General features: G+C 42.7%; 1 protein-coding gene across 30 annotated transcripts in view; it reads left to right on the forward strand.

The window, feature by feature from the left end:
* The window catches only part of FOXP1 (forkhead box P1), a 627,940-nt gene that overhangs the window by 511,313 nt on the left and 92,433 nt on the right, over window positions 1–24,194 (forward strand). For 25 of the 30 annotated variants that reach the window (XM_059879649.1, XM_059879647.1, XM_059879650.1 and 22 more), the window contains 2 exons: window positions 21,057–21,194; window positions 22,236–22,322. In XM_059879649.1, the coding sequence (XP_059735632.1) occupies window positions 21,057–21,194; window positions 22,236–22,322 (225 nt within the window). Of the gene's footprint in view, window positions 1–10,011; window positions 10,114–21,056; window positions 21,195–22,235; window positions 22,323–24,194 lie in introns of those variants that run through there. The other 5 variants (XM_024982688.2, XM_015459516.3, XM_024982694.2 and 2 more) reach the window with 3 other exon arrangements.

The raw sequence follows: 24,194 nt of genomic DNA on the forward strand, positions 1-24,194 counted from the left end.
CCGTGTGTTCTCAGCACTCAGGGCAGATCCCTCCTTTGATATTCCCAGTGGATCCTTGAGAATTCATTTAAGAAATCACCAGACTCCTTCACATACCCAAGCGATGACCTGGCTGGCGGTTCTTACCTACTGGGCAACCTGAAGCTAGAAGAGGGGCTGCCTCATGACCTTGAATTTAAAAACAAAACAAGATGATCGAGTGTCTTCTCCTGCTGTTGAGGTTCAGTGGATGAAACAGCTACTGCTTAGTTAAATTTGGGAGTTAGGATCGATACTACCTCCATCACAGAAAAAGAAGAAGTCAACAAGAGTGAAAAACCATTTTGCCTTCTGATATTTCATTATAGCAAAAGGAAAAGGTTGAAGGAAAAGCAGTTTGTAACAATAAGAATGGTATTAGGACACATTTAAGTGCTTCCAGTATGCCAGGCATTGACCCATTTTAACTCATTTGATCCTAGCCCTCTGGGGGAAGTACTAGGCTTAGATCCTTTTATAGATGTAGAAACTGAGGCACTTAGACATGAAAAATTTACCGAAAGTACAGTCAGGAAGTGGTGCAGCCAGCATGAGAACCCTTCTATAGGAAAGTGTCTGTGGGCCTTTTATGTCCAGGGACAACATAAGCCCCAACACGGCACTGTTCCATCTTTACATCTAAGACACTGATGCCAGGAGAGCTCGGGTACCATCCAGGCTAGGACTGCTGGCATACTGCCTTTTGCCCAGTGACATCTTAGAAACGATGAAGAGGAAAGTGCCTGCCTGTTTGTCTGTGTGTCTGTCTCTTCTCAGCAGTGGAGGTGGCAGTGTGAGGAGCTCTTTAATCAAGAAGTAACTCAAGAGAAAGCACAAGCCCTTTTCCCACTGCCTCTCCTCCCATCCTGGTTGTGGCTGCCAACAGATTCAGGGCCAGTTTCACCTTCAAGTGATCAGCCGAGTTTGTCGCTGTTCACATAAGAAACAAAGAGGGTATCAGAATTCTACCTTTGTATTATTTCAGGTTCACTCTTGGTCACATGAGTTTTCCAGGTGAGTAGAAATGGACCTGCCTCTGTTCTTCCACACCTAGTTCTAGACCCCAGCCTGGTCTCCAGCTTAGCATATGGTACGGAAGCCTTGTTTTGGAGTCACTCAAGCCCCACTCCCCTTACTAGCTGTGAGATATTAACTGAGAGCCTCAGTTTCTTCATCTGTTATGTGGGCACAATAATCTCTTTCACAGGGCTGTTTTAAGCATTAAGAGATATTATGGAAAGTGCCAAACTCATCATGACCTCTCATTAAATATTTGCTCTATTTCTTGGCCATCCTGTTACTAGGCACCACCCTTTCCTCATTTTCCCTTCGTTTGTCAACCCCTGTTCCGAGGCCCTGGTCTGTACCTCCTAATTTGTAACTGGCAGGCTATTTACATTATTCCCGGCACCTCCTTGATCATGACTGGCTTTGGGTTTTGTTTTCTTAGCTCTTATCTCAAAGTCACCTGAGCTCTGTAACCAGGAAGCCAGAAGTTCTCTAATGCAGGGCTGAGCTCTAGAGGGGAGAGTCACACCCCACCTCTTTCATCCACCAGCCTGGTGACCTAAGACGAGTCCCCTGACACGTGCTATCATCAGAGGCTGCTGGGCTAGACACTTGTGCCCAAGTGCTCTCCACGCATCAGATCAAAGACCCACACCAGTGCTCTCGGATCAGGAAAACTGAGTTTAAAAATAGACACCTTCCCACCTCAGAAAATACTAAAAGAAACAACCACTGTGAGACAGAGAATTGCTCCCACTTTACAGATGAGGAAATACACACAAAATGGACTTTTGTGATTTACCTAGTTTGCTGGTTAGTAGAGAAGATTTGATGCAAACCCACATCTTTCACACTGCAAATTCCAGGGAACCTCTTCCATATGCAGCGGTATATGTATATAATAGGATTCCTGTTTGGTAGGTGATCATGACAATGATGAGGGAGTATACGATGGGGCCCCGCCATTTCAGAAGGCTGGCCAGAGCAAAGGAATATGTGCCAAACCGGGAAGCAGTCAGGAGTAGCATGAGGCAGAGAGAAGAAAGCTGGAGGGCAGAACAAGTTGGCAGGGCAATGTGATAGAGAATGGATAAGAAAGAGTGTCAGAAAACAGTGTGCCACCGAGCTCCCTGATTCCAGAGGTCTAGCCTGTTGGGTTGTGACATTACATAGATGTGTCTTGACCCATCTCAAAAATTGGACATCACTGAATTTAATTAAGATCAATTAGACATTCCTCCTATTGTTCAAACACACAATACCTTATTTGTCTGAAAAGAACAAAGTTCTATATGACCTGAAAGCTTCCTGCTTCTATATTGCTTTTCCTCATGAGAAATGAAATGCCATTTAAAACACTAAAAAATAAATAATGGGCCTGCTGGCTGGACTGTATGTGCTTCTGTATGCATTTTCTTAAGATGAGACTCACTAGATCTCAAAAGGAATCTAACATCTCTGTGATGCTATGCTTCCTTGCAAATTTCTTTTTTTCATCCAGCCCAAACTTTACCTGTGGCTTCAACCTGAGATGGAAATGCCAGCCCTCACCAGTAGTTACCTGGCATATAATGCTTTCCTGTCTCCTTTCTGAGACAAAGCAAAGAGAAGCAGGTGAATGGCTTGTGAGGTTGGACCAGAAATTCAGAAAATAGTTTTGGAGGGAGCAGGCGTAATGCAAAGAGACAGCTTTGATGGTTAAAGAAGAGGGAAAAAGTCACAAGGACAGAAGACATAAACATGTGTGAAAGTCAGGTGGTTTTAGCCCATCCTGTGAGGCCCCAGCTTAATTCAGCAAGTCCTAAAGCTTGTTAGTGACTTACTCAGTGGACCACGAGTTGTTGGTGTTTCATAGGGTTTGTGACCTAGAGAGGATCAGAAGAAGAACTTTTGAGTTGTTTTGCAAAAAAACATCTTTTCCCTCCCTTTGTTCCCTGCTTTTCTGTTGACACGACAGTGTCCAAGATTCCAGAGCTCTCAGATCCTGTTTATATTTTTAAACTATATTCGTGGTAGTTTTATTTATGACATTAATTGTAAGCTAAAAAGCACCCAGAAATTAGTGCTCTGCTAGGGTAAAATGTGTACCAGACACATAATGAGTAGTTAGTTGCAGTCGTCGTCGTCGTTATTACTAAAGAAAACATGGAGAGTATCTTAGCCATCTTCCTTTTTGTTTAGGTGAAATGTGAAGTCTCATAGAGGTGAGGTGATGTGCCCACGATTGCATGTGAGCTCATGCAAAGTCTTTAGTAGACCCCAGTGTCCTGTCTAATATTCCTGCATCATCTCAGGCTTAAATAGACCACTTGAGGCTTCTCTGGACTAGAAGAGATTTGCTTACCTCTTGAGGGGCCAATTGGGAGAGTCCCAGTTTGAAATTGTTTGGGGAACTCCCTGAACCTTCAAAGAGTGGGAAGTGGATGCAGAAGGGCTTGGACCTTAATGTCCTGCCTCAGCCTCTGCCCCTGCACCCTTACACATCTCCTCTCGTCCCAATCTCCCTCTTGCATTCCTGCCCCTGCCAAGAACTGGCCTCATCACTTTCCTCTAGGAGAGAAGACAAATCTTTGAATTTTTATACGGTTTCTATTAAAGGTAGAGTTGTGTGTGTGCGCCTATGTGTGTGTAATCAGTGACTATTAAGGAAAGAAAAGCCATAGAGAGCTCTAGGGCCCCAGAAAAGATTTTCTGTGTAGCCGTTTCTATGCCACACAGTGTGGAAGGTAATTATCTTTGGAGGGGATTCCACAGCCCTGCGCAGGCTTCCCCGGTGTAAGATTTATCGTCGGCTGGATTGGGTGTTCTTTTTAAGAGCATTTACTCAGCATCTAAAACGCCGTCAAGAGCGCTACTTCCTGAATGCTTCCGAGGTTGCAACTGCTAAGCTGCATCTGCCCATCTTGGAGATATATTTTTGAAATGGGATGCAGGGATTTATAAGGCCTCGTGCTTCCCGTTGATACTGACAGGAGTTGCCTCCTTCAAGCCTTGCTCGCTGCCACAGAAATTCTCCCAATGCCCAGAGCCCTCCTCCCTGCCTGCCTGGCCCGCACACCAGGGCACCTGTCGTGGGGATCGGGCCTGGAAGCACGTCCCGTTGTTTGGCGGGGGGACTCGTGCCAGCTCATCAATCTCAGAGTTAACTGTTGTCTTACTTAAACAAAGGATAGACACAAAGGTTCTTACCCCCACCCCTTCCTTTTATATGAGTCTTATGAATGCCAGAGGAAAAGTTGAGCCGTGAGCCAGCTAAATATACTGTATCATGAAACCTTAGGGACCACTGAAATGGGAACAGTGGCCCTTTACTGCTAAGAAGGTGTTTTATTGAAAATGCACTGACATACCTCTCCCCGGAGAGGGAGCAAAAGAGAAGGCAAGATGCCTGGCAGTAATACAGGTTGTTCTCTTAGGCGAGCTAAAATATAGAGTTTGGCACTCCTGTGCTCCGAGCCAGCCGGCAATAGAGTAGACGGATGTGCGTTTTTACACTAGAAGTGCCGTATTTCACCCATGGCACCCCCTCCTCCCCATTTTATTTTTTAAGTATCTTAATTTATATATTCCAGTTAATAGTTCATTACATGGCCTTTCTCTCTCCAGCTTTTAAAAGTTGTCTTTGAAATACGTTGAGGTAGTCAAAAATATCCTGGTCCTGGCAAGCTTACCAGCAGAGGGCAGACGTAAAGAAGGTTTGGACAGGAGGGTGTGCCAGCCTAGGGTCGCAGGAGGGTGGCGTGACCTGGGAGGGAGACCTGTGAGCATTGTTCAGAGGGCAGGATGGAACATGCTCCCTCTGCCTCTCTGCAGGCCTGCTGCACACCTCTGGTCTCCGGAAAAACTGACTTTCCTGCCTAGAGGTGGCCAGTGCCTTAAAATGATACTCAGCAATTTCTACATAATGAAACGTATAAAAAAATATCCAAATGTCATCTCATCGCCCGAGAGCCATGTCTTCTTTTCCCCTTCAGTGACCCAGTTCTGCTTATGCCTAAAATCGAGAGTTTGCATGTGGGTGTCATCAGCCCTGTCACTCTTGGGAGGGGAAATAAAGATTCCTGCTTGATGGCGATAGTGATTCTTCCTTCCTGATGCCTGAAGGATGAAGCTCTTTGGGAAATGCCCTCCTGCCCTGAATCATGTCCCTTTTTGAAACTTTTGTGCACCTTGGTGTAATCAGTTCTAATCTTATGGTAGAAGCAGTTCAGTAATACATTGTTTTTTTGTTGTTGTTTAGTTGCTAAGTTGCGTCCAATTCTTCTGTGACCCCATGGACCGTAGCCCACGAAGCTCCTCTGTCCATGACATTTTCCAGGCAAGACTACGGAGTGGGTTGCCATTTCCTCCTCCAGGGGATCTTCCCGACCCAAGGATTGAACCGGTGTCTCCTGCTTTGGCAGGCGGATTCTTTACCACTGAGCCACCAGGGAAGCTGTCCAGATACATTGTACATTATATTAAAACAAAAGATTATATTATAGCTGGAGCACAAATGAAAGAGATTGATTTCTTGCTGTCAATCAGATGCAGAGTTTGCAATAGATGTTGGCCATTTTTCTTTTCCAGACATGATTTTGTTTACCAGTGACAATCTATGAATATCTTTACATTTCAAGTGAGGGATTTTTTTTTTTTTTTTTTTTTGGAGAGGGTGGTAAATGTTTTCTATACCTTTCGTGCTCATCGTATTCCTAAGTTACCTGAATGTTGACATGTCAGGGTGTGTATCCAGGAAATTAACTAGGAACAATTGCATAGTAAAATGTTGCATTAAATGGAGATGCTCATGGCAATTTAGAGGATGTCAGGGAGAGAAATTTAAACTCCTATGCAAGAGTGAGAACTCACCGTCAGAAGAAAACATAATTGCTTTCACTGTCCATATAGACATAACAATGACATAAACAATGTCAATATGGAGCTAACCACCTTTGCTCCCTGGAGATGGATGATGTATTAATTTATGTTTTTAAGTAAAAGCACCACTTAAATCAAGAAGGAATGGCAGGTCCTTGGAGACAAATGCCCAAATCTCAGGAATCAGGCATGGCTGTTGCAATTTAGTTTCTCTAATTGGCTGACAGTTGGCGGTCTTTGGAGACATGAGAAATACTAAACCCGGGCTTCTCTGGAGAGACTTCTCTTCCCTGGGCAGGTCAGGAAGCCCATCCTGGAGCGAGGGCATACAATTTTGTATTCCTGTTGTTTCTTCATTTTCTCCTATAGCAACAGAATCAGTCGGTTCAGTCTCATTAAGTTCTGTCATCTCTGAATATGTTCTGGGTGCTCCATGAAAGTAACTGGAAAAGAAAAAGGAAATAAGTATTCAAACAAGGGTTGTCTGGAAGAAGATGGGGGATTAAGATGTTGGCCCCTCAGAATTCCCTAGCTGTCCAGTGGATAGGACTTCTCGCTTCTCCCACGGAAGGTACGAGTTTAATCCCTAGCTGGGGAACTAAGATCCCACATGCTGGGTGGTGTGGCCATAAAAAGGTTGATTTTTTTTTTTCCAATCTATCAAATTATTCATCAATTTTTATTTTATTTGCTCTTGCAGAGTGACTATCTGGTCATAATTCCTATGAGAACCTTGTAGAGATAACTGACTTCATCTGAGGAGGTGTGTTGCTCTCAGTGTTGCTAGAAATACGTGAGCCAGTGTCCAGTTACATGCCCTTTTTCTGATTATTGCCAAGCAGTTTCTGGCAAAGCAGGGCCTCAGTTGGAGCTTAGGACCACGTGGGCCTGGCAGTGTGGCTGCTGTTGCCTCCGCCGCTGTGCCGTCCATCAGAACCTGGGAGTGACGTCCTGATGAGACGCTGCTTCTGACCCTTCCTTCAATACCTCTGCTCTCCATTCTCAGCTCTGAATGGGCAGTAAAACCTTTCCCTTCTTCTGTGTTCAAGGCTAAGGCTCACAGAACCAAACATAATACATGATTTGAGTCCCAGGTGTGTTATTTGGTGGTTAGAGTTTGGTGTGGGATCACAGTAATCTGTCCTTAAGTACACAGCCAGCTGCACAATGGACTCATTTAGCAACTGACAGGTTTCTTAATATGTGGTGTCTGAACAAGGGCTGTATCTGTTGTGGGTGTTAGGATGTGGGCATCAAAAATATTTTTAAGTACAGCATTTAGCATTTCCTTCACTCTTCCTTAAACATTAACTCTTCCCCCGCCCCTCTCAGGTGTTCATTTTATAATATCACGGCCTCTCTTTTTCTGGGACTATTCAGTGTCTTGTTTCCCCTTGTGGTCCATGGAGCTAGGTATATTTGATTCTTTAAAAAATAAAAATAAAAAATCACTTTGCCTTTCTGAACTGCAGCTTCCTCCTTAAATGGAGATTGCAATTTCTGTTCCAAGTGAGAACTCAATGAGCCCCTGTGGCGGAGTAACCCATTCTAAAGCCCACCCCTCAATGCAGACTCTTCTAAAACTCCCCCAATTCAACGTGCAAATGCTACTGTTTTTATTTTTAATTATTTTCATTTTTTTGCCTTTCTGATCCAGCCTTTCCAGAATGTCCTGGCAATCATAAAATAAATGGTATTAACTATAACATTTCTATTGTTTTCCAGCCATGGAAAGCTCCGGTTCTCACAGAATCACAGGCATGGGGCAGCTAGACAGGACCAGATGGAAATGGATCTTGAGAGCCCAGAATTAACGAAGTGACCTGGGCGTATAAAACTTATCCAGGTTTATCTCTGATGGTACATTTCCTTGCCTAGAAGTAGTCTCTGAGTCACCCTGTCATGTTTGGAGAGAGGGTGGGAAGGGCTCCAGGTGGCCTCTGCATATGCTAAGCCACTTCCCTCTTCATACTGTCACCTCCCCCCTTTCCCCAAACATCAGTCCCCTAAACACCACCTCCCATGGGGCCCTCGAACCTCTCCTGCTCCACTCATCTCCCCTGCTCTATGGTCTCAGGGTGCTTAATGCCACCATCATGCAGTTTAGTACTTGTGTAACCACCACGTTGCATCACTCTCTAATTATTTTGTGCAAGGCTCGTCTCCACAGCTGGGTCACAAGCGTCTGTAATATTTGTTGTTTGTTTGTTGTTTGGATGTTCCTGGAGACAATCAGCTTTTAAACACTAACCTGCCAAGAAGGTAGTCCAACTTGTAAAAGCATCCTTGAGTTTTACGTATGTTTCTTAAAGAATTTGTCTTAAAAAAAAAAAAAAAAAGAATTGCCTCTCTAAAGGGGACCCTGATGTTGCTCACAGACATTAAATCTCTAACAAATTTTAATACCATTGAAAAAAAGCACATGTGGATTTTGAAATGAGTATTTCTCCTCTCTCACTGTGCCTTGGTTGGAGAGAACTTCCTATATTTTTATTTCCTGTCTTTGGGGCCCTGCCAGCCCCTACCGAAGGAGGAGGGCCTTGTCTCTTTAAGAGTCAGAACTCTACTGATTCATGGTACACTGGCAGATTTAAGGCCCCTCTCCCCAAAAAAGAAGCCCTTGGTTCTCTGTTGAATATTCATGAGAGGGTGGGGTCACATTTTTGTGACCTGAAAAATCCCATTAATAAATTTGTTATCTAACACAAAAACACTTTAGGGTGGAGCGCAGACTGTGCTGCGCCCATTTAACATCTGATCTTAAGTTGACAGTCAACTGGCGCTTTTGTCTCTTTTATTGCCAGATTAATGGAATTGCTTGCTCCCCAGCTGACCTGATTGAAATTCAGATATTTGCTTGATTGGAAATATTATCAATATGCTTTCTGGTGTACAGTAACACCTCAAATGGAAAAATACTTTCAAGTAAAACTGAAATTACTGGGTTAGGATTTGTGCCCCCCCCCTTTTTTTTTTTGAGGGAAAACAATCATTGATGTCACAACCACTTTTTTGCCTCGAATATTTTGAGAAAAAGAACAAAAACGTTAGAGTCTTGTTTGTTTTGTAAGCATAGGCCAAAAGTTTTCCTCTAAATTGAACAAAGGTAAATTAGAGAGGTGATTTCTAGAGCTGCCGAAAGTGACTAAATTAACCTGGCACTGAAACCGGGCCAGTTGAGCCAACAAAGTTTAGCATATTGGTGACTTTTTTTTTTCTCTCACACTGTATTCAGCTTTAAAGAGCAATGACTACTTCTAACAGAGGTCATCTTCAAGTGCTCCTTGAGAGTAGCCAGTGTTGTTGCTGTTGTTGTATAAATAAGAAAGGAATTTAGAGAATTATTTCTTAGCGAACGAGTGGCAGATGCTTGCTTCAGCAGCTGTCGTTCTAGAGGGGAAGTAGCTTGGTTCAGCGACAAGGCACGTTGGTTGTTATTTATTCCAACCCCCGAGTCGGGTTAGTTTTCCTCTGCGCGCACAAGCACACTTTGGCGAAGCCGACTCTAGGAAAGAAAAGGGCGGGGGGTGGGGAGCGGTGGATAAAAAGAGGCCAAGGCCGGGTTAACCCCAGGGCGCGAAGCGAAAGTTCTCCCGCAAAGGCCGTTTTCGAGGAAGTTCTCCGGCGCTGCCTTTGAGCCCCGCATCCCCTTCCGATTCTCAACAGTTGCTCCAAGCAGTCGGGGTGTGCGCCCGGGCGCGCCAGTTCCCCTGCTTTGCCGCTCGGGTTGCTCTGAAAGGCCGGGACAACTCTTTGTCAGTTTCCAAGAGGAAACAAACACGCCACCCCACCAAAAAGCCCCGACCCGGCAGCCCCGGCCGGAGGGAGAGACGCGCGCCGCGCCCGGCTTCCCAGACGTCAGCCAGAGGCGGGTCAAAGGGTTAACAGCAATTAAGCGGAGTTGCTCCCGAAACAAAAGCCGGGTTTCAGCAGAGAGTGATTTCACCTGCCGCGAGGAGGGGGCCGGGGGCGCGGGCGCGGGGCACGGGCCGCGGAGCCCATTGTGTGGGGCGCGGCGCGGCGCGGGGTGTTTAGAGGCGGGTTGTGATTGGTGGAGCAGGGCGGGGCGGGTGGGCGCGGCGCGGCGCGTCTTGTCAGCCCGCGAGCCGGAGCGCCCCTGCGCGCGTGCAGTCCGCCCGCACGCCGAGGCCGCCGGACCCCACGCCCGGCCCGCGCGGGCGCCCCGAGCCGGCTCCGCGCGCCTGGCGGCTACATGGAGAGTGTCAGGTTGGTCCCTATGATTGATATTCGCCGTTCTGCTCTCCTTCCCGGGCTCCGCGGTGCCAGCTTCCTGGGGCCTCATTGGGGAAGGCAGGAGCGCCCGAGGGTTTCTAAGTTGAGTCTTTTGGAAGAAAAATAATAATAACCATCGCTGTTTACCAACTTGGGTGGGAGTTGCGCTCTGGAAGTGGAGGCGGAGGAGGGAGTGGAAGGGTGGGAAGAAGCAGCTCCAGGCCTGTGGGTCCTGAAAGAGAGAGATCACTCACCCCCCCCCCCCCCCCTCTTGCTCTCCCTTTTTTTTAATGTTCATGGGTTGGGTGTAGTTGAGAGTTGGAGGAAGTCCTGCTTGTGTTTTGCTCTCGCGCTCTCGCTCGCTCTTTTTTTTCGTTTGCGACTCGTTTTCTGCCGGTCTGGCCTTCAGGCAGCCACTTTGGTAAAGCCCTCGCCATCACTCCTTTCTGGGGACGTTTCTGGGGTGTGATTTATGTCACTTTCAGAGCGTGTGAAATATACAGGGAGCCTTCCCTCTCAATGTAACCCATGTAGATGTTTCTTTGGTTCTGATAGTTTGTTTCTATATCTGTCTAGGCTATTTTCAGCTTAGCCGTTCAAATTCAAGGAGTTCACACACAGTCAAGGAGCGTGGGGGGGGGGGGGGGCGGTGGCGGGGAAGGGAGACGAATAAAGCCCCAGGCCAGAATGGGCAAGCCGATGGAGGGGCACCCCGGCAGGTTTGGGAGTTTCAGCCTCTGCTGCATTACTTTGCTGGTTAAGTAGTGAGTGGGGTTTGGGTTAGGACGCGCAGCCGACTGAGGAATTGCCACGGGGTGCTCCCATCTGAACGGTCTCTGAATGTAGCAAACTCAACTGTCAGAACTGCCTGAAGGACGGTCAGTGGAAAGGAGACTTTCTTGTGCCCCCGCCCCCACCCCCAAGTGTCGTGATGGGAAGGAGGGGACCTTTAGGAAGTGGGTGGTAAAGTTTTAGAGCAAAGTACATATAGACTCTTCCTCTTTGGGATTAACTCCTTCAAGGCCTGCTGATTCAGAGTAAAATATCTATTAATTTTATATTCTTGTCCACACAGATCAAATGCTCTAATCAAGCCAATTTAAAAATGCAAATCACCTAATTTCCATAGATTCCAGCATTCTGAAAGTGACACATTTGGGGGAAAAATTAAGCCTGATAACAGGAAATGTGAATCATACTATCAATGACTAATCTGCTTAAGAAAAAATAAGTTACATTTATTTTATTAAGAAGTCAGTGTTAAAAAGAGCTTTTTTTTTTTTACTTTAAATCGAGTGAAGTTTTTATTTTAGTAGCGACCTTTTATTGCTTTTTGTTGTTCATTTGTTTGTAATAGATTTTCCAAAAGGAATGTGCAGTCAAAGGTGGTTTATGTGGTGAAGTGTTCAAGCTAGCATGTCATTGTCAGAAACCTCAAACATGATCACATTAGGATTCTAGTTTAGGATCTGTGCTGTTACTGTCGTTTAAAAGAATACAAGGCTTTCTCGAATGTTAAGACTCCTCCTGAAATGAACCGAATGAAGGCAGAAGCGCATTCTCCTAATTGATGCCCTTCACTTACATTGAAAAAAGGTCTGCTTCCATTTTACTTGATTCTTTGTAGCTGCCTGACACATTTCAGTGAAAAGTGTGTAAAAATGAAACCAAAATACAGACTGCCTACCCAGAGACACTGGCTGACTTATTCTAGGATGTGATAGAGCCAAACTGAAAACGGATTGGGCTGACACTTGATAATCAAAGTTGATTTATTGTTCATTAGTACTGCATTAGCCCTTTCAGGCAAGACAGTTATTTGTGTAGTGGCCTGTCAAGAGCAAGACTACCAGCACCTGTCATTTCTAAGGCATGAGATAAGCAACCAGATATTAAGATGATGCAAATAAAAATATGTTGGACTAGGTAAAGGGCCACGTGATCATAATTTTTTTTTAAGAAAAAAATTGGTCAATGCCAATCTGTAAGAAGTCTGTTAAATGTGTGTGTGTGTGTATTACCCTTAAGGAGTACTTACAGAATGAAAGTAATGGCCTTTATGCTCTCTCATTTGCCCCGAGAACTTCTTTTCTAACCATATATGCAGTTCATTTGATAAAAAGTTGGTCAGTTAAGGAAATGAGGAGCCTAACATGCCAATTCTTTAATCTGAGTAATTCATGGAAGGTAGATTTCCCATTTGTGTTGTGTTTTTAAATAAATATATTTCATTAAATGAAACTCTCCTAAGCATGGACTGATTTTATGAAGATGTGATGACATCATAGCTAAGCTATGATAATGTCGGATAATAATGTCAAGTGCATTTTCTGTAACATGTTTCACTCTCGATTTTTTTTTTTTCCTTCCTTCTCTGGAAGGGAATGATCTCATGACATACACAATAGAAAACAACCTAAGTGTCAAAAGAAAATAAAATTAGTGAACTTTTGTCAGCAGCCATAGAAACACAGATTAACTCATATTTTTCCGGAGAACAGAATGGAAACATTCTGCATCAAGCTATAGAGTGTATTGTCTTTGAATTTTCATTTGACAGGGATTTTAGAGGCTGTGATCTTAATTAAATCTCAACTAGCTGAAGTAATGCATCTAAAGGCATGCAGTGTTGCGTAACCTTGCTCAGTTGGTAAACCATAAATCATCAGAAAGCTTATGATAGGAATGGTTGGCTTGAATTTTTTTGTTGTTTGCAGTCAGATGTACCTTAAAAACAAAACCCTGACCATCACTACCGTGTCTTTGCACGTTGTCAGGAGCTGTCACTTGAAAGATAAACTCTTTCATGACACTGACCAGTTCTGCAACTTTTCAGCCAACCTCCACACAATTGCAAGGTACAGTGAAATTAAAATCCAGATTAATTAAAAGCAATGAAATTCCAGCTTTATTTTGGCTAACGTGGCAGAAGTGTGTTGCAGCTACAGTGCTTCTAAGACAGTCAGGAAATGGTAGTGTGACCAGCGTCTAAGCCAGAACTAAAATGTTAATAAAATTTGAATTGGCAAAAAAGAAGATTGAAGAAATTTATTCTGTGATTTAGTTGCAGATGAACACCACTAAAGAGAAATGGATAGCTATCCTCTTAGGAATTGGACAAATAGAGTAGTCAGAATCCACTTCAGGTAGTTCTGTGACTGAGTGTGGTTTACAAGCAGGAGTATTAGGCAGCAACAGTTGACCAGAAAAGGTTCGAGTAAATAAATGCATAGTGCCTGTGTATGTGTCTGTTATGTGTTAAAATGCATATGAATTTGATGACAAGGAATTAGAGTAATTTAATAGCTATTAGATAGTCTCGATCTTACAGATTCTCCTAGTGATTGTAAATACTTGGTTATTTACTTTTAGTGCCTTTTAAACAGATTTCTTTTTCTTTTTCTTTTTTTTTTTTACTGCTGTGTATGCTGTGGTAGAAGCAGCCATCTACACGTAAAAATTGAGAAAGCTATCGAGTGATACATTGATCCTATACATCTTTGTACAAAATATATCAGACTTGGAGTTATGCTGCTGATACTCTGTAGCTCTCTGGGGGCAGAGAAGGAATGGACTTTGTGTATACCTACATGCCTAGATTTGGGGATAAATTTGAATTTGTTGCTCTTTGGTGAAAGATTTCTGTTCTTGGCAGCAGCATGATGTTTCTGGACATTGGTTTGAGTCATTTCTAAGTGTGCAGTACTTTTTCCCCCTCCTCATAAATGGCTTTCTATATTCACCTTTATTTACTCTTTTTAAAAAGAGAAAACTCAGTTACCTCTTAGCTGAACAGTCCTCTGCAGGTTGTGGGAACTTGAATTATCTGGAAAGACCTGAACTGGGCCTCGACTTGAGGATTGTAGGAGTAATCTCTGAGTCTTTCTTCCAACCTGGCAGCTTTTGAAGAGAAATTAATTTAGAATGAGAGAAATAAATATTGAATACATGCACTGTGCCTCCTTTTCCAATCTGGTTGAAAGCAGCTAATCAATGAAGTTGCAGGCTAAATGTTAGGGTGCACTTTTGGGGGGATACCTTGGTATCATGTTTTAATTTTTAAGCTTTATCTGGCCTTTAAATCTGAAACATCATTGTTCAAATAACTGAGAACAAGGTAAATCAACAACATCAAAAAGGTCGGCTTCTGTGATTTCTCAAGGGCTTGTTATTTTGTACTTCCCAATTCTATTTGATGTCTTGACAAAACAAGATGACACAGGGGAGAATACATTAAATTTTGATTTTTTTCATCTAACCTGTTACAGTTGTGGCAGCTTAATTTCTTTTACTTTGTCCTGAAGATGGTTTTTTGTACAATTACTCTAATTGTCACACCACTTCATGAGGGTGGGTCTGGCTTTCCCATTTGCCTTGATTTTTACTAGGCGTTTTTGAACATGTTTTGTCCTTTATCACATAAGGAGCTTTGGGTTGGGCTCTGTCTTCATTAGAAATAAATCAGTGAATGGTGAGATTGTCAGAGAAGCAACTGATGTTTTCTCATTAGAATCTAATTTGCACCCTTTAGTTTAATTGTTATGGATAACGTGTTGGAAATTGGCATGGGAAACTACATAATTTGAGAAACAGAAGTTGTAATTCTGAAGGAAAAAAAAAAAGTGATTGCACCCTCAGTCAGGTCTTAAAAACTTTGTAATGATCTAATTTTGGCCTACCTGTATGTTCAAATTCAACTAAAATCCCCTCCTCCATCTCAGTAAATAATAAAAAATAAAAATGTAGTTAAGCACCTCTATTATATTTTCAGTGCTGGTTAAAATGTGAAGACCTGTCCATTTAATTCTTAGTTGTAGAAAATGTGTGATGTGCAAAAGATCAACATTTAATTTTTCTTCATCTAACAGTATCTGTTGATCTACAACCATGTCTCCAAGTTGTCTTTCCTTATTCTAATCCTCTGTGTGTGTCAAATAAGATGGATACAGTTGCCCTCCCTTGCACTATTTTTGAATAATGCTTCAATATAATGGAGCTTATTTAGCCAAGGCCTCTTCCTTTTTTCTTCACGACTGTGGCTAGAATGTTTTCTGAGGTGCCTTCTTGGAATAGTTCTCTCTCCTCCTCTTTGCAGTCCTAAAAGACCATTTTCGTTGTTGTTAAGATAAACTATCATAGCAGGTTTGATCCATGTGCACTAAATTGTTTTCTATCCCTCTTCCAAGAGAAAGAGACTGAACAAGGAAAGAGGAGCTTTTTTCTGGATTTAAATAATAATATTAATAATAATAATAATAATAGTTGACAGGTTGAAAAGATCAGGGCTTATTGGATGATTATTTTCATGTATAGCTTCCATTGTTTCCTGTATTTAACGGTCGCTAATGGGGGAAGCGATTTAATTCATGTAAACTTTACATTTTTATGCGAATGAAGCTGATATTTATTAGAGCTAAAACAATTACACTGGCACTCAGAGAGTAACCTTATGTGCGTGGGGAAATGGGAGAGAGCAGTGGAGGTCCCATGAATGCCTGTGCTGTAAACAAATATGAATCTATACCACTTTTTAAAATTTAGAGACAAAAGAAGAGCTCAGAGAACGTTGCTTATTAGGCTTAGAGATTGCTTATTAGGCTTGATAACCTGAAATAACACCTGATTGGCAGTCAAGTCTTGGCCATACAGTTCTTCTTGAAAGAAGGATAGCCCTTTTTGATAGAATGTAATAAACAAAATGATAAAAAATGAAATGCTAATTGCATTTTAAAGAGGTCTTTTTTCCCCTAAAATTTTAATAGGTGGTTGTATTGTTACTGAGAGAACAGTTATGCTAATGACTGACTACTTAGATGATTTTGCATTAATATAATAACCATTACCTGCCTTAATGCTTTGTACAGTATTGTGGCAAAATAGCGAAGCCTAAAAGAGTTATACAAAAAGCAGAATTCTATAATGAAACAGAATTATACTTTACACATGAATAGCATGCTTTTTAAAAAATTTTTTGAAGACTGAAATATTATGTCAGAAACATATTTTCTTTCCAGTATGATATAGCTGCCTCACATGCTATCTGTGGCTTTTGGGGGATTTTGTGTGTGTGTTTTCCTCCTTCTTTCTAAATACCATGGGGAATAGATAGAAGCTTTCTAACTTTTTTGTTTGGTGATATATCAGTTGTATCCACTGGGTTATTAATTATGAACACTGGTCTCTCTTGGAGGGGGGCTTGCTATTTCTTTCCTTTCACACAGGCTAGCTTCTGTATAAACATATCAAATTTGACATAGGTTTTTTTGTTTTCACATGGGGAGCCATTTTCTTTGGTTCTGCTTTGATGTTGTGGAACATTCTAATGTAATTCATTTGCTCTTACTTGATGAACCAAGTAACACTGCCTAACCTGGTCAGTTATCATCCAGGTAGAGCCTTAGATCTAGAAAGGACTTCAGTTCCTTGGGACATCCATGAAGTGAATAACCAGAGATGAACAACAGTTTCTAAATTATTAATCCAGAGAAATGGAAATACAACAATACTTTAAATGTGTTTATCTTTACATTTGCATTATTTGTACCCATAGCAGTTATGAGAATATGCTCATGTCCAAGATCTCTCTGTATTTATACCTGGCAGCATTTACTTAGAGTTAACATTGAGTATAAACTAAAAAGAAAGAAAAAAAAAAAGGATGACATGTTATTTTCAGTATTTATATTGTGTCATCTCCCCTCCCACCCAATTCCTCCTATTGTCTCTGGGATTAGAAATAAAGTATTGTTTCTGTGGGTGTTCTTATTTATTTGTTTGCTTTTTACACTATCCCCTTCCCCCTCACCTACCTTTCCCCATTGAGGATGCAGGGGAAAAATAAGCCAGATTATTTCAGTGGTCTTCTAGCGTTCAGCTGCTTTATAAAGCCGTTTGGAAGTAAAAGAAAACTGCATCAGGGAGAATTTACACAGCAGTGGATGGGCTTTGACCATCCACTTGTTGTGCCGAGAACGAGGGTGGGAAGGCAGCGCAGGCGCGCACCACAGCGCCCCGATGGCCGGCACAGCCGTCGGGCTGCCATGCTCGCAGGTTTGTGCGCACCTGGGGTGGGCCACACCCGCTTGCCATCAGTCAGCAGTGTATCAGGCAATTTTTTTTTTTAATTCCTGACTTCCTCTTGAAACTCAACTAAAGAGTGTTAACTGTGTGTGTGTGTGTGTGTGTTTTAAATTCAGTTTTGTATGCTAGCATTCTTTAAATGTCTGCCAGAAGTTTAATTTGAATTTCTGATCCCTGAAGGCAGCTAGACGGAATCATTCTCGTTCTTCATAAATTGCCTTCTATGATTCATTGTTAACTCATAAAACATACTCATTTCTATATACTCAAAGAGTTAAGGTAGTTACAGTATCAGGGATACTTTTTTTTTTTTTGCATTACATTTAAACTGTCATTTGAGAAAGAAATCAAGAATGAGCTTGAACTCCTAGTTAAGGCATGAGCCCTGTAGCACACAAACCTCAGAAATTAATGTTTTTATCTCAAGGAGGGTAAGGTAGATGCATGGAATTGGTGGGGGGGAGTTTAGTTTTGACTGAATACTCTGAAAGAGGAGCTCATAAATACTAGAGCGCTGTAGTTAAAAACTCACATGACTGTTTTAAATACTATTGATTTAAACCAGTGGCTAGATTTTATGAATCAAAGTGTAATTTCAAATCCTTGGCCATATTTCTCAATGCTGAAGCACTCTCTCTTGTGTGCCTTTAGCTGCTTTCCAGACATTCAACACAGGATTAAATGATAGTAGTTACAGTGATCAATAGGTTAAGACCAGTACAATCACTCTTGCCGCTAATGACCTCAGTAGTAATGGGCAATAAAGTGTGGGCTGTAATAGCCTCTCGCTGGTACTGCATGCCCTTTGATTCCCAGTATTAGTAGGGACTAGCTACGTGAAAAAGTTGGACATCGAGAGCTAAAGCAGTGAATATGTAGGCTATAATTCTTAACTATTTAAAGCCTCACACTGTGTTCAGATTTCTTCTTCTTTTCCTTTTCCACCCCACAATGGTTTCTGGTTCGTTTGGCTATGTTTGTGAAAGCTTTCCATAACTGATTTTCATGACATGTTGGAGGAGAAACTTTGGGGAAAATCTCAGTTTCATTACGTTTATAAATGAAGCTCGAGCCCACTCTGGAAGCTCAGCGTTAACTGGTGTGAAAATGTGGTTTCAGATGTAAAAGCAGAGCTGAGGCCGTCAGGATCTGATAGCCCACTTCTGCTCATTCAGAGACCTGTCACCAGGCTGGAGGATTACTCAGGCTTCTCGCCCCTTTCCCTCCTTTGGCTGTCTGCTGCTTTAAGCGTTTGATTGTTCGTCACCACCTACATGGAGATGTCCACGGGGGAAAAAGAAGGGGAGACTCAAGATCATTTTACTGTTCTGTAACATGACTATGGATATTGAATAAAAACTCTGGGGAAAGGAGATTTAAACTGTTGACTGTATGTGGGGATTTAAAAATTATCTGTGGGCATAAGTCCTTTTTTAAACTTTTAGATCTGTTTTGTTGAAGCATGATTTACATATGATAAAGTGTATTTGTTTTAAGTAGACAGTTGGAAGGATTTTGGCAATTGTATCCACCTCTGTGACCACCAAACCAACCAGGATAGCTGACTCTTCTCTCACGCCCAAAAGTTCTCTGGTGCCCATTTCTAACATAGGGTTTCCACAGTCACTTTAAAAATTGTGAGCACGAGACTGTCTATGGTGGTTTCTGTTAGAATACTGTTAATTTCTCGTGCATCACCAGCTTAGATCTTACACCACCCTGTTCCTGTCTATTTTCCTGTTCATCACCATCAGAAATTTGGCTCAAGAATATTTATTTTGTATATCATCCAAGAAATGCAGGGCGAAAAAAAGAAACCTTAAACATGGTTCTTTTGTTTGCTTAATCAAACCTCCCTGTGTGATGATGCAACTCTCAAGGAAAAGTAAACTCCCATCGTGATATGTTGGCTTTTGCTGCTCAAAAGATAGTGATTGGCACCCAATACAGATTGAAGCATTCAGAAAGTTTCTCCTGTATGAAGACGGAGTCAACTAATTGGAACTAATTTCTAGATGGTTAGATGTTTGGATAGTGTCTTCTTGGTGTTTGTCCTAGATTAAATGCAAGTTCACTGTTCTCATCATTGGTGATATTTCGTGCGGCGGAGTATCTTTTTAAAAGGATAATTTATCCATTCATATACATCTGTCCCTGTTTGCATATAAAAATATTCAGACATGCCCATCTGTTTTAAATTACAGTGTATCTACATCTACACTTAAAAGGCCACTGCAGTAGGAAGAATTTGATGATGACCTTCCAGACTTGGGTTAATGAAAATTTTCAAATGTTCCAGCTAGTGTTTTCCAAACGATGAGAGACTTGCATGTAAACATCCCCCAACACAAAACATGCCCACAACAACAGTGGAGGCTGTTCACTGTATATGCATCTGACCTTCAGGAACCATTTTTAGTTCATCAAAATTAGTGATGCTGAGAAATCGGGACATCAGTGCATAATGACTGTGAAATTAGGAATGAGAGCTCGCTATGCAAATGACAGGACAAATCATGTGAAAAAGTCAAGATAAACTGCATATTAAGACATTATGTTATATAAAATTAATACTGCATTTCTCCCTTTTGCTTACTGCTCCCCTGAAAGATTTTTTTAATTCTTTTATCTTCTGATCAGCTATTGTCTGCCGGATTTTTTTTTTTTTTTAAGTGGCACACAGGCAAAGTGCAAAACATGTTATTATTACCTTTTATTGTAATACATGAGATGACAGCAGATCCTTTTTAACAAAGTATATCCTTTACTGCTTCTAGCTTCTTGCTGTCACATGTTTGATTAGAAACCAAAGAAAAGTAAGATGCTTAAATATTACTGTTCAAAGACATACAGGTTTTGTCTTTTCTTTCATTTTTTTTTCCCCTTTCCTTATCTTTTTATTGGGGGGGGATAATTTTTCATGAAATAGTCTTCTTGTATTACGGGGCCTGACAAAATGGTTCTCATGTAGTCTGCAAATTAAACACAAGTGCAGTGATTATTTTGAATAGCTAAATTACATTCTAGAAAGCTTGCAGAATTCATAGCATTGTCATTAGGTATCCGCTTGAATACAATTTGTGTAACCTTGGCCAAGACAGCCTGTCATTTTAATGTCAGTGTTTTATCTGAACAAGACATCATCCTTTCAGATACAGTGTGCAGGTTTCTTGCAGAGATGCCCGTGCAGAAACGTGTTAACAGTTGCAAATATGAAATGCTATCAAGTTCATCACTGTAGCTGTTTGCCACTGAAATGTCATGGAAAGCGGCTTTTATACTATGAAAGAATTGAGACATCTGTGTGCTGGGTGAACAGGGAAGGGTACAAGGCATCATAGAAAGGGTCTGTGTTGCAGTTCGCAAGGTGCACCCAAGGTTCAGTTGTCCACAGGACTCGGTGTTCATGCACTGTTCTCAAAATAACTGTCCACAGAGGACTAATTGTATTGGCTCCAGCTGGGAAAATATTGGTTCCCGTTAAACTTCTTCCCTATAATTCAAGTTGGTGTTAACTTCCTGTATCTCACTATGACCAAAAACTCATTAAGCAACTGACGTCACACCAACCTTAGCTCCGGGTAGCTTATGTTAAGCTTTTACTCCTTGTTTGCTTACCAACTCTCAGGAACACTTGTCAGTGGCTGCAAGGTTTTGTTTTATGTTTCTTTATTTGAAATCCACTACTTGATTGATTAGAGTTCGTGGCTGCATCCCCTTTGGACAGAGGAATCGCATATGGGAAATGGGTCAGTCCTCTAAGCAGGCTGAAGACAGTCTGTCACTGAACGTGGAAGGCTGAGTGCTGTGGGTGTGCGATTTCCTGGCTTCCTATTTATCCTTCGTTAACGTTCTAGGTTCCCGTGTCAGTGGCTATGATGACACCTCAAGTTATCACTCCCCAGCAGATGCAGCAGATTCTCCAGCAGCAAGTGCTGAGCCCTCAGCAGCTCCAGGTTCTCCTCCAGCAGCAGCAGGCCCTCATGCTTCAACAGGTAATGGTCCCTCCTCCTTCCCCAGCATCCCATGCCTCCAGGGCCCCACCCCTCCATTCATACTTGCCCTCACCTGAGCAGCTCTTTTGCCCATCGAAGCAGTAAGCAGAGTGAGGCACGTGGGGTGGGATGTACATTGGTCCCTGGGTGATCAACTGCTTTTGCATCCCTGAAAGAGAGGGACCCTGCCAAAGCCGTGAGGGTTTGGGCCGGGAGAGTACCCGATGGACTGAGATTAGGGCTGTAATTGGACTTGGTAGAAGTAAGATCTTTTTGGCTTAGGGGGCTTTGCGCTCTTTTATTTGGTAAGCCCAGAGGCTTCTAAATGGTGTGAATCAAAGCAAAACGAGAGCACGTCAGGAGCAGGTTTAAATGTGACAGCTCTCAAAGTCCCCATTTCAACTCAGAAGCGAACAGAACTTTTCAACATCAGGAAACATCTTGGAGTTTGTTAACGGTCAGGTGCACAGTTGGTTTTACCCCTTTTGTGTCTGCTGATGCTGAAGTAAACTTCTGGCTGCCATGGTGCCATGAGGACCTCATAGTCTGCTTTGATGGACCCCTGAACCAGATAGAGGGGATTCGGGACCATAGCGATGGGAGCTGCTGAGGCAAGGTGGTGGGGACTGGATGCAGAGGAAACTGGCCACACGGTGATGTCCACACGGAACAGCCCCCAGCACCGCCCGAGCCTGACACTGAGTGAGCATGCACAATCTGCAGTAGAGATTCACCAGACTCCCTCAGCAAGGGCGCTTTAGCTTTGTTGTACAATCAAAGGTCATTCCTTGCCTTCTTTTAATTAGTTTGTGTAGAAAAATGGTATGTTTTTCATCAGTTCATTTTGGAGATTACTTTTCAAACAATAATGCCAAGAAGAGTCAGCATGCACTGAAATTTATTGTCGAGTTTCAAACTAAAGGTCAGGCCATTACAGATAAAAGGATGCTATTTTTCAAATCACAGTTTGTGTATGGCACCGAAAGGGACAGTGGCTTGGCAGTGCCCTCTGTTACTTACCGTCCTCTTTTTCCTTTGTAGCAGCAGCTTCAAGAGTTTTATAAAAAACAACAGGAACAGTTGCAGCTTCAACTTTTACAACAACATGCTGGAAAACAGCCTAAAGAGGTACCGACAATACATATTTTACTTTCAAACCACAGATCCCAGAGGACTATCTCATGGCTATTAAACTGTCATTCATCTTTTAAATGATTGCACAACTGAGCTGACTCTATCGGTTCTCAGCTTTCAGACTGAGAGTTATTGTCCTGTTTTCTTTCAGATTTTTCTGGGTTCTGTTCACTGGCTGCCACGTATTTTTGAACACTGCTACAGGTGTACCTCGTATGGGCGCTGGGAAGAGGAGGCTGGGCCGAACCTTTAGGGTGACTTTTGCAAACGCACCGCTGAGCTGAGATTTAGCTGGGGGAGGTGAAGTGCTCCCAGTGAAATTTTACCTGGGCGTGCACTTGATATTTTTTCTCCCAGCTCCAAGAGCTTGGGTGTTGGTGATGGCTTTTGCCTTCAGAAAAAGAATCCCTTATGCCAAAAGTTAGAGCAGGGTTCAGAACACCCCATCTTTGTTGAACAACTTCTTCCGAGTTGCATGGTTCATAATTGCTAATGGCAGGCTTGGATTATTTGTGTCGTCCTGAGAAGAACTTGTGTATTGCGATATCTTCTGTGTATGCAGGCCTTTGTAAGTGGGCATGGTGATCACGTGTGCCTACTGCCCAGTTAGGTAACAGGATTCTCTCAACAGAAGGGAAGACCTTCCCAGGCAGGGTTTCTGTCCTACCTTCTATGCGACTCAGTGTGGCCGAGGCTTGGTCAGATGAGGGAGTATCTCTGGGCATGTGTGTGTTATCGTGACATCTCTCTTCCCGTTTCAAAGTTATCCAATGTCACTTATCTCTGCATGTTTTCACGGTGGACTGAAATTCTTTGCATTTGAGTATTCTCCTCGGAATGACAATGTAGATCTTGGTAAACAGCTCGCAGTCCCGCTGAACAGCTTCTTTGCTGGCCTGCAGCAGGCAGCCCCTGCCTTCAGCTTAGAAGGAGTCCTGCCAGGTGACTCTGTCCCTGGCCGTCTCAGGAGCACGGGTGCCTGGAAACGCCTGTTTTCGCACGTTGGGAATGACCCAGCCATTCTCACTGTGCCGGTTCCTCGCTCTGCACAAACTGGGTACATTTTCCTTGCTCTGCCAAGGGTTCACCCTGGAGTCCTGGTTAGCAGCCTGGATGGAAACCCCTGCAGAGTAGGGGCAGTTTGGGGCTGAAGGGGAGGAGGTGTTTTAATGAAACTGCTGACACAACCTTAAGTACGGTGCCGCGCTACCGGGTGCTGCTATAATAAAAAAGGGAACAGATTAAAAAGTGTCTAAAATGTAAATCTAAAGGACTAACAGTAATTAAAATGGAAATGGCACAGGGAGGGAAGGCATGTAATTGTGAGATATCACTGTGCAGAAGGCTCTCAGCTTTGTTTTGCTGGCTGTTTTTCTAATTCAGTAGGGCTTACTCATCAGTGGCAGTTCAATGCGCGTTAATGACTCTGGGATTGCAGGCATCACTCTGGACAAAGAAATGATTATTGTGCGGTCAAAAGAAGTTCAAAGACAAGAAGGGAATTTCAGTTTTTTCCTTAGAGATCCACATTCAAGAGCATATAAATTAAGCCAAATGTTAAAAACCACAGTCTGAAAGCTGACTTCAAAGTCACAACTCTCTAATTAATGAACTGCGAGCTTCAGTTTGGACAAGTTGTGGTTTGATGCGCCCATAAATCAACATGACAGGCCTGTTTCACAGTCTCAGACAGTGCTTGTCACGGAGTCACATCAGATGTAAACACAGCAGAAAAAAGAAGGGATATGAAGGAGGTGCAATTGATCAACAGAATTGGTAAAAACCCACTTTTGAAGCACATTATGCATGATCACAGGAAATGGTTACAGCCTCAAGAGGTTTCCCCTTCTGCTGTTGCTTTTTTGA

The sequence above is a fragment of the Bos taurus genome, chromosome 22, assembly GCF_002263795.3.
Source record: "Bos taurus isolate L1 Dominette 01449 registration number 42190680 breed Hereford chromosome 22, ARS-UCD2.0, whole genome shotgun sequence".
In the NCBI taxonomy this organism is placed as follows: Eukaryota; Metazoa; Chordata; class Mammalia; order Artiodactyla; family Bovidae; genus Bos; species Bos taurus.